This window comes from Diadema antillarum, unplaced genomic scaffold (assembly GCF_040938485.1).
Source record: "Diadema antillarum isolate AM-2024a unplaced genomic scaffold, OU_Dant_1.0 scf00000133, whole genome shotgun sequence".
Classification (NCBI taxonomy): domain Eukaryota; kingdom Metazoa; phylum Echinodermata; class Echinoidea; order Diadematoida; family Diadematidae; genus Diadema; species Diadema antillarum.
Window position 1 is genome coordinate 1,264,350 of NW_027271022.1, and position 18,108 is coordinate 1,282,457.

Sequence of the window (18,108 nt, forward strand, 5' to 3'; positions counted from 1 at the left end):
CTAATATCTGCATTGCCTTTAGCACAGTCCGTCCGGGTAAAAGTGGTCTTGTTCTTCATGGTTGGCCACGGTTATCCCAAAAGGATATGAATCTGATGTCATTTTGGTACTATGTGGTGTTCAGAGAGTAAAACTGATTGAGGTGCATTGTTTCATTCTGTTTTTCTTGTAAGCACTAATGAAATGTTGCTTCTGGAATCAATTTAATTGCTGCATTTCTGTGAGTCCTTATGATTTTAATTTCATAACTTTCACCTGAAAATTATGGTGTACTGGAGGATCACATACTATGCACAGATCCAACTGCGTAATATAATTGAATCTAGCACCAATGCATAATCCATCCCTCCATCATCCCATTCAATCATCCATTCATCATTTGATCCATCCATCCATCTATCCATCCATCCATCTATCCATCCATCCATCTAGCTATCCATCTATCTATCCATCCATCCATCTATCCATCCATCCATCCATCCATCTAATCCATCTATCTGTCCATTTATCCATCTATCCATCCATCTATCCATCTATCCATCCATCTATTCATCCATCCATCTATCCATCTATCTATTCATCCATCTATCCATCCATCTATCCATCCATTTATCCATCCATCTATCCATCTATCCATCCATCCATCTATCCATCCATTTATCCATCCATCTATCCATCTATCCATCCATCCATCTATCCATCCATCCATCCCTTCAGCCTCTTCCTTACCTTTGAGAGGAGACTTCATGGCGGCCTCCACCAGACCAGCCAGGAGCTGCAGGCTCTTTGGGTCCTGGGCCAGACCAGAGGCAAACGCTGCCAGGGCGTCGGCATGGCGACCAAGACACTGCAGAGCCACACCCTGACGATAATAAGCCTGCATGAAGAGGAAACAAAAAGAGAAAATGGTGATTTTACAGCTGGGTGACAACATCATGGTCATGACATTGCACTGCAGCAAAGATGCACACCATAATAACGTGATTTTGAAAGACAGCCCTAATTTTACACTTCATCAGCTCAGGCCTGTTATGAATCCACTTTATGACTTTATGTTACATAGAAAATCACAGACTTTTAGAAGAACAAAACTTTGCCAACTCAGAACTGATAAGGCTATTCCGAGCAAGATAATTGACCAAATGAATAAACAATGAAACAGGCCACAAATATAATATCCTTTTTGATTACCTCACAGTAATTTCATCTTTACTTTGACACCGATTTCACATAAATCATCAACCCAACACCAACAAAGAAACTGCAACTGCATACTACTAAATTGTTAATAATAGCATAAAGTTTACACTCCCAACGATTTATGTTACATAGAAAAGCACAGATCTACACAAGAACAAAACTTTGACACCTGATAAGGCCATCCTGAGAAAGATATTTAGTAATGAATAAACGATGGCAACTGGTCACATATACATCGATGCTTTTCTCACCATAATTTTATCTTCCATTTGACACCCATCTCACATAAATCAACAACTCAACACCAGACACCAAACACAGGTACAGAAACTGCAACAGGCTTGTCGAGGCTGGGTATATTTGCACATACCTCGTACTCATACTGGCACTGTTTTGTAAACCTTAGAGCTCCATTCAATTCATTGCACCAACTGAAACTAAACTTCAGGTTGTACCTGAGTTTACTTGCAAAGTACTGTACGTTAAAAACTAAAACCATTCACGGCATGAAACTTTTATGAAATGTAGCCGGCATCCTCTTTCGCGGCAAGAAACTTTCACAAAATTCCACAGGCATTCTATTTATTGTGTAATCAAGCGCTTTTTCACTAAATGCTGAAAGTCAAATTTGATCAGCTTATACCCTGTTCAGAGCAGTCAACTTTCAATGAGTGCATCCACTGAGTTGATTCACTCTGAACTCCCTCTCTGTTAAACTCTCATTGAATACAGCTGCAAGCAACTAATAAAATCTGATTATAAGGTACTCTTCACACCTCCTGTGTAACTGACAGTTCAACAGTGATTCAATGGCACACACTAGTGTGAAAAAACTAATTTCCATTGGCTGATACACTTGAAAATCAACACTCTGCTGCATGCTATTATGATCTAGTGTCCTTGCTATTAACCCATTCACTGCAACAACAAGAAGATGCTCAAAATGCCTGGTCTAGTGAGATTCTTGAACTTGTAGAAAATGGATAGAGGTGATGCCCACCCTCCCCTCCCCCCCCCCCCCCCCCATGAGCGGGAGTTCAATGGGTAAGCAATGGGTAAAGTTCATCTGAAAGGGGTAAAAACATTCCCCTAGATATTTCAATGTCTGCACAAAAAGTCCTCCAAGTCTCAGGAGAGAGATGATACCACTGTATCTTCTCTCTTTGAAAAGATACACATTTCAGAGGATTTGATATGATGTCATTTGCATCACTTGATTACCGTAATCAATCCACCATCTGTCACAATCAATTGCTTTAGTTAATCTGTCTAGCAATTTTCCTGCCATCAGTTTTCATACTCGAGCTCTCATATTAGTCTAATAAATTCTCCAGATGTACAGTGACTGAAACCATAAAACAAGTTACTGGATGTTGATAATCACCCTGGCATAGTTATAAGCAGCTACTTTCACTTCACACTGACATCTTTATTACCCTCCATCAAACAAAGAAAAACACTCAGAAGTAGTATTTGAGAAAACGCCTGGACTTTGAGACTAAAGGTTAACAGTCACTCTCTTTATGACACAACCTAAGAATGGAATATATATATGTGATATATGTCAAATTATCTTCTAGTTGGCATTGTGTGTTATTCCATCCAAAGAAGCTTAATATTATGTATTTAATGATGTCCCATGAGAAGGCCAATCAGTAAGTATGGAGTATAAGTTTGGAATATATATTTTATAGACAGTGTCCCAGAGACTCCAACCCAAAGCACCCTCTGATCTGGAGATTCTCCCGCCTGAGACCCAAGCAAACGGGAGACTCCAATTTGATGTGCGCGAAGTTCCTTGCGGCTGGGCTCCAGGGCCCACTCAAGGGCCCTAGAAGCTCTAGGGTTCCAGATGCTCTCTCCTGTTATCTAAGGCTTGTTTTTCAACATACAATTATATGAAGTAAGAAATCATTTCAAGCGGGAGACACAGAGCCAGGGCGGGAGAAATTAAATCTCAAGCGGGAAAACGGTAGATTTTGCAAAAATGGGCTTTCGGCGGGAGATCTCCCGTCGAAAACGAGAGAGTTGGAGTCTCTGGTGTCCATATATTTCACTTGAAGCCTGATCTCTGTGGAGTGTGGTGATTATAGGGCTAGTCTTACAAACTGCAGACTATTTGGGATTTCAATTTAAGTACTAAAGGAGAGCATCCACTTTTAATATAATATATCACTGGACAGCAACTGCCTGTATAGGTTGTTTCATGTGGGTATAGGTGGTATTGAACTGTCTGGCTCTGTGCTGGTGAAACAACAATATTGGAGCAGGTGAATATGCACATCGCTGGATGCGGCAGTCCTGTGGTTGGTTTGCTATGCAGGGTCATCAAATGTCACACTGCCCTGACGAGCTGACCATCTCATACAATATACATTACTTATCTATCACCGCACATCTACCCATCTGATCTAACAACTTAGAGAGATAGATTAGGTAGACAGACAGATAGATAAATAGATATAGATAGATAGATAGATAGATAGATAGATAGATAGATAGATAGATAGATAGATGGATAGATAGACAGACAGATAGATAGATAGATAGATAGATAGAAACACTCTGAGAATGAAATGGTAAATTAACCTTTCAGATGTTTTTACTCCTCCAACCTTTTGTTAAATGTTGAATTTCTTAAATGTTAAATTTAGCACTCAAAATGTTGAATTCACCATTTCTGAAATGGCAAAAAAGCTGCATATTTTCGGAACCCAATTTAAAATGAGCCTTGACTGAACAGCACAATTGTCTGACAATCATCAGTAAATATTAGCAATACAGGGATGTTCCAAATTTGTATTTGCAGGTGGAGAGCAGTGCATGTGTGTGCATTGTGTGTGTGTGTGTGTGTGATTGTCAGTTTGTGCACATGTATATCTGAGTCTATGAAACTTGTATCTCTTAGTCTTAGATGATGAATATCACTGAAGTTTCTGGATGAAGATGTTCCTGAACTGCAGCACCTCTGTAGTACCTTCCCAACCTTTGAATAATCTTCATCACTCCCCTTCAAACACGTTGCCTCTAAACATAGGGCAAAGAAAAAAAAAATATATATATAAAACCATAGCCTGGAATTCAAAAACACATTCCTGCAAACTCCAGTAAGTGACAACAGCTCCTCGTAAGGGAGTCGAAATTTCCTAGGAAATTGATCGGTCCCCATGCGCGGGAGCGCTCGGTCTAATCGAATTCAATCCTAGCCTCTGCACGAACGAACGACATTTGGTGCGCTATCGGCTTACAGATCGTGGTGCAGGTAGTCGGGGGAACAACAATAAGATTCTCATTCTTACAACACTCTTTTGTCCCTTTAGACTTGCACATATTTTAGCCTGTTCAGCAATAGTCGCAGGGCATACAAACAAAACTCACACATGGCCTCAATATGCTTGGAGGCAGTCGACTCTCAGTTTTATGGCCAAAGTAAACACTCATAGACCCAAGAACATTTGTATTACAAGCTTTTGCTTGCATGAACAGCTGAATGAAATAAAAAGAGCAAGGCAAGTCAAGTTTCAACTGATACTTGCAAGAGACCAAAATTTCACATACAAACAAAACATAGACAAAAAGAAAGAAGATTGAAAAAATTATATATGTTCAAATCCATGATTTTTTTTTGTCATATGATCTTTCAAAACCTTCTTACAAGTTATCCCAATTGCATTTCAAATTGGTATGTCCACACTGAGAATACCTCCAAGTTTGAATTATCCATCATGCACAACACCTTTGTCTCGTTCTTCTCAAAATATTGTTTCATAACAATCATGCATAAATTCTTTACATTGACATACTGCATATTTGTTTTATGAAAAAGACAACAGCATGAACCTAAAGAACAAAATGACTCATATAAACTGTAATCTGTACTCCTTTTATCTTTTTTAATCTTTACTTGAATACATAGCACCCTTCATATTTATTGTTGTTTATTTTCTTTCCCCAGGCACCACCTGATGAGGCTGTCTAAAACTCTCCAGGGGGGTGTTTCATGAAACTTTTTGTCAGTGATTTACACCGACAACTGTTAAAAGCTACTGAAATCCTTGCGTCTGATTGGCTGATAGCAAATTTGTCGGTGAAAACCTCCGACGAACTCGTTGATGAAACGCCCCCCAGGTATAGTAAATTCTTCTTTTCGATGCCATGTGTATACAGGTGTCTACAGACAATACGTCAGTAATTAACACCTGTGGAATGAGCAATCCCACAATCCCACAATCATTCCGCTCATTACGGATGGGTGCATTCCAGGATGTACCTGTCACCAGTGGATGCATTCCACTGACTGTGACAATGTTCTCTTTGTTTCTTCTTGTCTTATCTCATTCTCTGGCTTTTCTTTTTGTCAAAAAAGCAGGTGCACCTTGTGTGCCTTAAAACTGCGATATGTTCTTCAGCTCTTGAGACTCAATTGACTTTGATGAGAGAAAAGTTCAGTGTTCCACTACATTGCACTGTTTTAGACAGTGCAGAGTAGACATGATCTATTGCTTATACATTGGAGAATGCTCCATAACCGCACTTCTCAACCAGTGGATTGTGAAACTCTCGCACATGGGCCATGATGTCAGCCAAAATTTAAATGAAAAGAGATTAATTCTGATCTAAATGGGCTGAAAAAGAAGAGTGAATCAGCAAAAGTGGGCATTGGGTTGAAAAAGGTTCAGAAGCACATTTTTTTCAAATAGAATTTACATCTGGGATCAACAACCAGAACACAGAGTCACCTTAGAAAATGCAGCTCGGTTATTTTTGCATCATACATTTCTACTCACACACTTAACACAGAGCATACATATAAACTGTACAATGTATACGCTTTTGCTAAGCTGATGAATCATTCCAAGATTTACAATAGAGAATGGCATTTGCCAATTAAAAACAGAAATGCCCAAACAGTTGTTTATTTTCAAGCACAATTTACTGACCTTCAGGAGTAAAATATAATTTCATATTCGCTACAGAGCATTTCCTAAACTCTTCTTTTATTTGATTTACATTCTAAACGAAACTTTGCTCAAGAGTTAATAACATAAATACGGCACATCAGATCTACCAAAAGAAAACAATAAAAAGAAAGAAAGAAGAAAATGGATGGTAACTCATAGCTATGACTCATAACTTGCCTTTAAATCTGGAAATAAAAATGATTTTGAAAATTAGTCCCAAGATCTTTCTGATATGGCTGGTTTCTTTGACACAAATGCTTAGATTAACAAGGCACAGGTGTCATGCTCAAACATTCATTCAATGTCATCTTTCCTTTCTACGTGACTTTTTTACAATGTGATCCCTCCACCATTCACGGAAAGAACATTGCATGTCTACTGAAGGGGAAAATCCCCTCACACAGACCTGAAAGAAGGAAGATCTCAAGCTAGAAAATGACACCTTCACAACTTTACCCCGAGGCTGTATGCAAAGAACTCATCTACAACTATCCAGGGGGTAAGCGTATGTCTGCATCTATGTGTGTTGGATTGATATGGTCATTAGAGGTTGTTTAACCAGTTGAGGACGGTTTGATTTTGCTACAATACTCATTTCCCATAGACACCTGCCCAAGTGTACTCGGGACTCATCCTCAACGGGTTAAAAAAGAAAGGAGAGGGATATCTTCTATTTTTCTCTGTCAAGTATAACTACACCTGAGAATCATGCATAGTATACACTACATGCTAATGGAGCTACCTGATTATTTTGTGGGGCATCAAAACTGGAAAAGGCAACAGCTTACATAGTATTGCAGTAAAATCTCAATATTTCGCTAAAAAAGGTACAAATGTAAGAAACAAAATGCTGAAATAACCAGTGATGACCATTCATTTGGCTGGTATGGTGTAAAGCACCTTGCTGTAAACGCTGTCTTTACATCTTAAAAAAAAAAGGAATAATAAAATGATCCATGTAATATTATGATATTATAAGTGTGAAATGTATGACTGCACAGTGCATTTTCCTTGAAATACCTCAAATAGTAAATTGGATTATTTTCAATGTAGGGTTTGCCTGGCCTATTTAAAGTTTGACAAGCTGTCGGCTGAGAGTCAACTTTTAACCCTGGTCGATTCAACAACTTTGTAGTCTGTCATCGTGTTATCATGGTGTGTGTTGTCCAATTCTTTTGCCACATGATAATGTCCTACACAAGAACCCAGCAATTTCTAGTTTGGGGAAAGAAATGACATTGCAATTTCAGATATTTCAGGCATAATGTATTTTGACACAACTCAGTAAGAACATCCCCCCCCCCCTCTCCTGGACTCATTAATGAAATACCTTGAGAGTGTTGATGGAAAATGGAACTCCTTTCAACCCGGGTCAAAGGGAGCATATCTAATACAGCCATGTACAAACATTTCAATCAATTGCTAAATTGGGTGGTATGGCAGAAGGTCATGTCTCTCCTTTCTCCAGCTCGCTCTTTTAATAAACTCTTTTAAATCTTTCTTTGATAATCTGTCTCTATTTGAGGAGGAATGGAAATACAATATTGACAACATCATCAGGAATAGGGGGGAGAAGGGTACCCCAAGGTTAGCCCAAGGAGATTAGCCATCCAGCTGGAATCGGAGACGAGAGATAGAGGAAAAGAAGATGTAAAAGTAGTGGTAGATGGAGAAGGAATAAAGAACAGAGACAGCGGAAGAGGAGAGATAGGAAGAGAGAGACAGAACATATACAGCATCCTACGTGAATCTGTGATGGCATTTGCCGAACAAATTTGTCACATTACACCATCCGCAAATAAAATGTTCTTGCATTTCGCAAACTCACTCTAACCGAGTGAATATTCCTCTCGCTCTTTCTTCCTCACGTGCAAGGGACTGCTTGCATATTAACATGCACCATTTAAAGGACAAGTTCACCTTCATAAACATAAGGATTGAGAAAATGCAACAATATTAGTAGAACACATCAGTGAAAGTTTGAGGAAAATTGGACAATCGATGCAAAAGTTATGAATTTTTTACATTTTTGTGTTGGAACCGCTGGATGAGGAGACTACTACAGCTTGTGAGTCATATGCGTACAACAGTATAAAGAAAATATAAAAGAAAATTCAACATATTTTCACTTTTTTCGCATAATAAAAGAGCAATTGACTTGCCTCTTTCTAAAGGCAGGGGGAATAATATTACCCATAACATTTATCGGTAACGAGTCAGGGGAATGTGTACTTTTTTCAAAAGATGGAATTTTGTGAAATTCTCTTTATATTTTCCTTATATTGTTGTACGCATGTGACATCTAAGTTATTCATACACTGCAGTAGTCTTCTCATCCAGCGGGTACTGCACGAAAACTTCAAAAATTCATAACTTTTGAACGGATTGTCTGATTTTCCTCAAATTTTCAATGATGTGTTCTACTAATATTGCTACATTCTCTCAATCCTTATGTTTATGAAGGTGAACTTGTCCTTTAAAGAGAACACTTCAATATTTGAATCAATTCTAACACTACAGAGCAGAATCATGAAATGACAGTATCAGTCACTGTTATCTATGCAAAACAGATGAGGAGAAGACGCAATCACCCAAAATCATCTATTTGGAAACATTATGACCATTTGAATGTCAATATATAGACTATTAAAATTCTGAATGTACTGTAAGAGTGGATATTTTCGCGCGACTAATTTTTCGCGCTTGGCCAGACGAAAAAAGTTTTGCATGTTTTTAATTCCGCAGAATAAAGACATCAACCACTGGAACACACAGCGTGCAAAAATATTTGCTTGCTTTTATTTTCGCGCTTGTTTCTGGTTGCGCGAAATGCGCGAAAATTTCCACTTTTACAGTATCTCAAAACACCTGCAGTAATCATTTGGATCCAATATCGAAGTCCTCTACAAAGTGTTTTTTTTTTTTTTTTTTTTTGCATGCCTCCTGTCTTTTCCATGCTACAAAAATTCACTCTTGAACCTGTTTCCTTACAAATACTAGGAATAATTTTTCTAGTATGGCATTGCAAATCGCTATGCACTTTTCATACCACTGCTACACAAACTATCTCTTGCATAGTTAATTTTTATTTAATAGAAGTGTGCAGGATAACATCTGAAACAATATTCATACGCTGAAATTGCTAATCAAATTTGATTTGGAAAATCATTCCCTGCAAGCACTACATTGACTACCCTGCTTAATATTCATAAAAGGGGAATTATGTTTTTACAAGTTCACTTATAACACTACAGAAGTGAATACGCTTACCCAAATGCAAACTAAAAAGCGCAAAACCTTCATGCTGTTTATGATACAAACGCTGAAGTGCCACCAAAGTAATAATACCATGGTCCCATGAGTCAAGCAAGTGATTTTTAACTGTCCACAGAATACCACATCATGTAATAAACTGACAATTTATAGAAAATCATAACTTTCTTCGCTTTTCCGTCATCTTAGTTAGATTATCTAGTTACACAGTTTTTACACCAATATCTAACAGATGCTTCTCTTTGAAATAAATGTATCTTCTCGTTAATTCTCCCTCCCAACTTGTCTGCGCATCCCTCCACCGCCGACTGTATCCTCCAAGGGGTTGGGATTATGCATGGAATGGCAAATGATGCGACAACTGCCGCAAAATACATCACCCTGCAGCACCGTTAGATAGGTTGATAGATCACACCCATTATATATCTCACAACACTCATGCTAATGTGCTGTGTACAGTACTCCAGGCATTGCGACAGAATGCTTTAGCTTTCCATACCATTTGTCAGGAAGTGGACCATTTTTTGAGTCAGAAGTATGATTGCCCTCAATTATTATCACACATTGTTACCACTCAGGCGTGGATTGAACAATGCCAAAGACAAGAACAACTGGAAGAGGGGGCAATTTTGAGAATGAATGTACAAGAAAGCACAGGATGAATGCACAGGAATTGGGCCTACATCCTGAAATTGTACCTACATCCGGAAATTGTATGTCTGTCACTTTCACAGAATATTTGACATATTGAGATATTATTAGGCCATGCTTCCACACAGAAAGCTTGAGTGCTGTAAATTATGTGGCAGGAAACCAAGATTAACTATTCAAAACATAAACAAAATATGGCAGTGAACACCGTGAGATATTACAGAATGTTTAGTTAGAAATGGCTTCAATCCATACATGTACTTTAATGAGAAGCAGAATACTAAATAGCTTGCTCCGTAACCATAAAATTATATCACAGGTAATACATCACATTTTGTTCTGGTTGCAGTTAAAATAATCTGAACCGAAAATGTAGCAGGTTTTTTCAATGCCTGACAACTTCCGAAAGTGCCAGTAAAATTCAAACTTTCTACTCTCAAGCAGTGTATTGTGTATACATATGTCACTGTGTGATGACCAAGTGCTGAACATTAAAAAGCTAAAGCTACCATACCAATTGTATCTCATGTCATATGAAATAGATGGCCTTAACGAATAAAAAACAGGCTGCAATCAATTAACCTTGCAATGGCAGACAGGAGGCAATTAACATACCTGCTGAATGCAATGAATATTTGCTGAACACTCTGGGTGCATTACATCCTGTGTAAAAAGGCCATCAATCGACCATTACCATTTGAATGCGTTCAAAAGTGCATGCATCTTTCCCTGACAAGGGCTACTTGTGGGAACCACAGGTTTTTGTCTGACCTAGTAAGAGTTGATGTATGCCATATCATACATTACAAATGATTCATGATCTACTCAGTATTTGACTTGCACAAAATAGGAAACATACAGTTGCTACTGACGTTATGGGATAAAGTGTGAATGCACTTTCATGTATTTGAATAAATATTGAACCCCTTGAATTGAGGCAAGACCTGTTTTCTATCTCTTTCTTCTTTTTTTTTTTCTTCTTTTTTTTTTTTGGGGGGGGGGGGGTTCTGATAAAATGTACGAAGGCTTTTCTCCAAAGTATTAGCAAAGGCATACCAAGATGTCAGACCTGCAAAAATTGATATTTTGAACCACTGGCACTTTCTCAAGTTGTTTTTGTTTTTCTGTTCATGAGCAAAATTTCATCAAAACCCTCACTAATAGCACATTGGGCAGCTAAATCACAACGGGCACTATTGTGCTTCTCAAAAGAAGTGAATTTCTTCCCATATATTTTCTTTCCCCCTCATCTCCGCCTCTACTCCCATTTTAATTTCGCTTTACCAGGAGCAACGACAATTTGTTAAAGTGAATGACCCACAAACAGCTTGACTTTTCAGCTAGCTGGTTTGATTGATCACACACTACGATTGGACCGGATGGACGCCGAGTCATGTACAAGAGGTGTACAAGAGGTGTCGTGAATGCAATTTATTTGTGTGTGGGAAGGGTGAGGGGAATGGCGTAGTATAGAATAAAAAATAACCCCTCCAAAAGCAATGGTGAGGTTGTTTTTTCCCCCCCTTCTTCTTTTTTTTTTTTTGGGGGGGGGGGGGGCAGGGGGTGTTTTTTTTTTCCTTTTTTGTTTTGATGTTATTGTGGGTCATTTGCTTGTTTGTTTGTTGTTGTTTTTGTGTAGCTTTGTTTATTTGTTGTTGTTGGTATTTTGTTTTGTTTTGTTTTTTTGTTTTTTTGTTTTTGTTTTTTTGTTGTTTTTGTTTTGTTTTTTTGTTGTTGTTTTTTTTTTTTTGGGGGGGGGGGGTGTCTGAGCTGTCATAATGGTACCTGAGATATAGGCAGGGGTTCAGATATATAATGCAAGTGCCCTAGCCCTACTGTGCAGGGGTTATAATGCATGGTCTTGCAACTACTTGAAGCTCAGCACAACATGACACATTTGACAATTCAAAAGTCTGGCACAATGGCAATGTCTGTTCTTACAGAGGTATTTAACAGCTTCCAGTATTCATACATTGTACATGCCGGAATGTAGATCTGTTTTGTAGTGTCCTTTGGCATGGTTCTGAAAGCACATTATTTTGTGATGAAAGAGAATGCACAACAAACGGTTTGGCAAAAGCATTCTGAAATTTTGACATTTTTTACATAAAATCTCTTAATATGAGACAAACCTCTTTATCAAAGTAAAGAGAGGGACATCCTCACCACTCCATACTGTGTGTATGTATATTATATGTGTGATGTTTTTATATTCTAGTCTATTTGATTTTCTAATTAGAACACAACAGTACTGCTTGTACAGAATGTTAGCATTCACGAGATCACATCATGACTTTCATCCAATAAAATTGCGCTGCCTCATTGGAGGGAGAAACTTCCTCATTCTTAGCTGATTGCTTCCTTTAAATCACCCCAAAGTCATAAATCAATGTTTCCTTTGACTAAAGCCCTGATGACAAGGTAATGCATGTGAGGTATGGACCCCAATCGAGCATGCAGCATAAAATTTTAATGACATCTCAACTGTAAAGGGCATTAAACAACAATATATCATGACTTGACAAATCTGCCATTCTGAATGCCAATTAACCTAAATTTGTGTATACATTGTACATGCCATGTATATGTGTCTGTGTGTGTATGTGTGAGAGTGGGTACATACAGAGTAATTTGTTTGCTGTCCATAGAGCTACAAAGCTTTTTTCTTTTTTTTTTGGGGGGGGGGTTGTAATTGCTTTTAGAACAGGTCACGCAAGTAATAACATTGATCTGCAACACAAAATATCATTATTATCAGTACATTCAGAAACAGGTGGGTCACCGCTTTCTTTTCTCTGTACAATCATTCAATGCTTTGTATTTAACCAACAATAGGCATTTATTGTCAACACTCCATTACAGTAACACATGCATGTCAACTGTGGAAGACATTTCTGGGCCCTGTTTTCTTATAAAGAGTTATAATTGATTATATAGTTGATTGTCTATGGCAGCCTGAGTGGTAAGGAATTTATAATCAATTATATATTTTGATAAAACAGGGCCCTGATTTCACGAAAATAATTCTGAGCATTTTCATGCCGTCAAAAATGCTCTGTGGCGTCGGAACATGCAAAATGTACAGAGAGCCTCACTCAGTTTCAGAGTTCTTAAGATGCATTGAGAACCCACAGCTTCATTACCATGGCAACTCATCACTCAGGCCTACAACTTCCCATTGTGTTTTTTTTACTTTTTACCTTTTTCGCTGGCTGCCATTTCATCATGCTGGTGATACCGCTGCCTCCTCACTAGACATTCCCCTTCACAAACCATTGGCAAGATCCAGCAGTAACCTCCAGTCCTCTTCCACAGAGTCTATCATGTGTGGTGGTATCCGTTTCTTAGTGGTATCCTTTTCCAAGTGGTATCCTATCTTAAGTGGTATCCGTATCTATAAAAGCGATATCCGTTTCTTAGTGGTATCCGTTTTTAAGTGGTATTCATGAATGTCGGGTATCCTGCTAATGTGGATCACCCTCATATCAAGAGCAATAGCATGTGGTATCCTCAACCTTCCAAGAGGTCTGGATCTTTCCCTGAAGAGATGGGTCGGTGAGATGCTTCCCCTCCATGCATTCTCTGCATCGTTTCCTCGAGTGCTGACGCTAAAATGTCCGGTATATCTGTGCGGAAGTTGTGTGACGTCAAGGTGTAATATCAGGCGACATTGACTTATTGATCAAAGTACCAGTGGAGTGTTAACTAATGGAGCTAAATTTGTACATTTTAAAAATGGAACACTTCAGAAAAGGTCAAGAGGGTATAGAAGCGATCCAGCGCAATTAACAGCAGAATGTAAATCCAAATATTCCAGTGAAAATAGGAAATGGAGGTATGCCGCTCCGATACAGCGGCAGAGGCTTGTTAAATCCAGCCTCTCAGATGAAGAGGTACCGTGACGCAAGCGATCCCTTTGCCAATAAACAAGACCTATTGGAAGAAGATCGACCAATCAACACATCTTCATCACAATCGGCTGAAGATCATAACAAAGATCGGCTCCCACTGACTGAGAGAGGAGGATGAGGAGGATGAGGAGGAAGAGGAGGAAGAGGGAGTATGAGACAGAATTTCACACGATGGTAGTAGTACGTGACAATCCCCACGAAAGCACTTCCACTCCGGTGCACTGATTAGAGTTAATGAGGATTGTCATAACAGACTAGCCCGAAATACAACAAATGATGTACACTTTGTAAGTATCGCCAAGCTGCAGACAGGGCCGTCAGAGAGGAGGCCGGTCGATGGCAAAGAATCCAATAAACAGATCTGCAATTGTAAAGACGCCTCAAACGAAATGTGCCACGATATGACATGTCATAACAAACAATACAATATTGCACGTGTTGGGAGCTCCCAGGTTGAGTGAAAGACCTTCAGTCAGTGAATGGCAACCTCTTCCCAATCTCTCTCAATATGAACCATCTATTGAATCTCTGGCTTTGGGAATTGTCCCCATGCAGGGCAGAAAGGGGGGGTGGGGGGCTCATGCATACACGCTCGGCTCTCACGGAGAACCCACTTCAGTTTCCCTTTCTGCTCCACTGCCTCGCAATGCTCCACAACTCTGAACTCATTCACACGCTGCTCCGCCGCCACCAAAGCAGACAGACGTGTTACCTCCACAGTGATGAAACGTCCTGTATCTTTATCCCCGGCTCATTTTATCTGTCTCCTCCTCTCCCTCCTTCATCCTCTGTCATCCGCTGATCTGTCCCCTGGCCACTGGCAACGGAGACTCTTCTTCAGCAACGGGCGGCTAACTAACCCCTCCCTCGAGCTGCTGATCAACTTCTTTCAGGATTTAGTTGTTGCTCTTCTATTTCTCTCCCTCTCCCATCTACTTCTCTCAGCTCCCCACTCACTCCAGACGAGTTGTCCCTGTTGACCTCTGGAGCCGAGCATCAATCAAGACTGGCTTACACACACTTCACGCAGTGACTGGCTAGCTACAACACTGGCAGGAAGAAGAGCTAAAATGGATGGATGGATGGTTGGCGCTAGCAACGTTGTACCACATCTCACTTTAGAAAATACAGAGAGAGAAAAAGAGAGAGGGAGGGGCAAGGGAAAAGAAGAGAGAGAGGGGGGGGAGAAGAAGGAGTGCGTGGTAGATTGGGCAGGGGTGGGGAAAATGAGGACAAATGTGTGAAGTGGCCCGTCAGAAAATGCGTGACAAATTGCCCCGATTTGCTGGTGGTCTGACAGCGAGTCTGTCAAAGATCAGCTCGGTGTCGCCAAACTCTACTCCTCCATCTCTCTCTCTGCGAAGGAAGAGAGCTTCGTGCGATCTCAATCTCCGAAAAGACTGTGCACATCGGCGACAGTGACAACAAGTTTGCAAGAGGAAGAGACCCAAGAAGGAAGTTTTCTTACGTAGTCATCAGTTCTCCTAGAATTTGTAGGATGCGCGAAACTTATTCCCAAAAAGGCAGTTTTGTTCCATCTCACAATCTTTCTTTGATGCCTCCCAGCAGAGTTTGGGTGGGAGTCTAATAATATGTTTCTCTCCTGCATTTGAATGACACTGATCCATAATTTACTAGTATTACAATTGTAGCTGGTTTATCTGAGACAGCAGTTGTAATGCATGGGAGACAGGAAATTAAAAACTGTGTTTACAGACAACTTACGACTGCACAAGTACTGTACAAACATACACCATAAATTCCACACACTGGCCTGATATACACACAAGGAAGACATTGGCACACAGATGAACTGCTCCATAATGACCAGAAAGAAATTTACCTGACCAATCAGCACTTAGCAACACAGACACCTCATCCTATAAGTACACGCCCACTGCGGCAAACTCCACCCATCTACTTCTATTCATTCACAAGACTGCTGGGAGGCTGTTGGGGGGTAATTGTACTAGTACGCCATGCTATGCACAAAGGGTACTCCACTATGAGGGACACTGAAATGAACATGAATGCACACACATGCATGTTGCAGCACATAATTCATGTTAAAATCACATCACAGCTTCTCATCAATTCATGTAGGCCTACCATTACTTCACTATCTTTGCTTCAAATACATATCGCTATCCTATTTTTTACCTCAGCATTTACAATACCTCTCTTTTCAATAACAACAACAAAATTGTTTGCAACACACTGAAATCTGACTTTGTATGAATTCCACACTCTAGGGCAAACATATAAATGGCACATATATGGAAAGGCTTAAATGTTATGTTCATTTTTCTGTTAATGTTTATATTAAAAAATGGGGGGATGATTAATGTCATTATCTATGCATGACACCAGGGAATATCTAGTGACAATATGACCTTTCTTTTTATGCAGATTGGGAGACCTATGTTATCATAGAGTTAAATTCCATATTCAAATGAAGTCTAAAAGGTCTACACACTCCAGTACCTTATCATAAGACATGCTAAGAGAAAGCGTTATAATGCCAGCTTTAGATAAGGTACAAAGGTGGTATGTTCAATCATGAATGCATTGACTTCATTCATACTAAAAGTCTGATGCATCCTCCTCCCCCTCCCCACACACACACACATACACACCACATTAATAATGACAGAACATTCCTTAGCTGCTAAACCAGACATACATGTAGAGGGGATGGCTCGTTTAACCTGAAAAAAAAAATAAAATAAAATAAATTTGTGAACTGCTGGAGGAAGATTAAAGGACAAGTTCACCTTCATAAACATAAGGAATGAGAGAATGCAGCAATATTAGTAGCACACATCAGTGAAAGTTTGAGGAAAATTGGACAATCGATGCTAAAGTTATGAATTTTTTAAATTTTTGTGTTGGAACTGCTGGACGAGGAGACTACTACAGCTTGTGATGTCATATGAGTACAACAGTATAAAGAAAATGTAAAGAAAATTCAACATATTTTCGATTTTTTTCACATAACAAAAGAGCATTTGACTTGCCTCTTTCTAAAGGCAGGGGGAATAGTATTACCCATAACATATGTCGGTAACGAGTCAAGGGAATGTGTACTTTTTTCAAAAGATTAAATTTTGTGAAATTCTCTTTATATTTTCCTTATATTGTTGTACGCATGTGACATCGTACACTGCAGTAGTCTTCTCATCCAGCGGTTACTGCACAAAAACTTCAAAATCATAACTTTTGAACGGATTGTCCGATTTTCCTCAAACTTTCACTGATGTGTTCCACTAATATTGCTACATTTTCTCAATCCTTATGTTTATGAAGGTGAACTTGTCCTTTAAGCACGAACGAACCAAGAGATGTAACATGAAACGGTGGGGAGGATGGGAGCAAGAGTCTGTCATGTGACATGATGTGAAAAGGGGGCAGGGGGGAATGTGAAATATACACAGACATTCCAAATCCATGTAGATTCAGTAGTAGTGGGGGACCTCTCTCTTTTCTATCTCTTCTCCTTCTTGGTATATTTTAATGGGCTTACATTCCTTGGGATATTTGCCACAGACCTATCTCCCAGGAATACTTGATGGATGGCAGAGCTATGAGAGTGTCAGCAATGATCAGAGATTACAGCAATCATGTTTCTGATAACTGTCAAGAGCCAGCAAAATATAGAAGAGAGGAGAGAAAGAAATTCAGAAAAAAAAAGTAAATGTGAGGCAAAAATGAAGCTTGATATAAACTTCCAATGTTTGGTGATGACACACAGATGTAATGAGATAGGGTATTACCGCTGTAAGGTGGAAAACAGTCCTTACTACAGGCAGAGGCAGTGACAATCGGTATGCTGATACTTGTCATCTATGAGCAGTTGAGGAAAGAAGTTCTAAAGTTGTACAACATGTACCAGAGTGCTAATTTTTGCCCAAATACAGGTTTTAGAAAGTACTGTCATGATTGAACCCACATGACACAAAGCAACTTTAGCATTTAATCAGAATTGAAAATAGTGTTATAAAAATTGTATGTACGTATGAATGAATTTGTTCTCAATTCATAAGCATAGCAATTAAAAAAACTATCATGTGAGAAGATTAGATCTAGACATAAAATCATGTGGGGTAACTATA

At 39.2% G+C, this 18,108-nt stretch overlaps 1 protein-coding gene across 1 annotated transcript in view; it reads right to left on the minus strand.

The window, feature by feature from the left end:
* Window positions 1-18,108, minus strand: part of LOC139720794 (uncharacterized) — a 53,197-nt gene that overhangs the window by 30,387 nt on the left and 4,702 nt on the right. Inside the window, exon 2 of the mRNA XM_071632135.1 lies at window positions 730-877. Within this exon, the coding sequence (XP_071488236.1) occupies window positions 730-877 (148 nt within the window). The remainder of the gene's footprint in view (window positions 1-729; window positions 878-18,108) is intronic.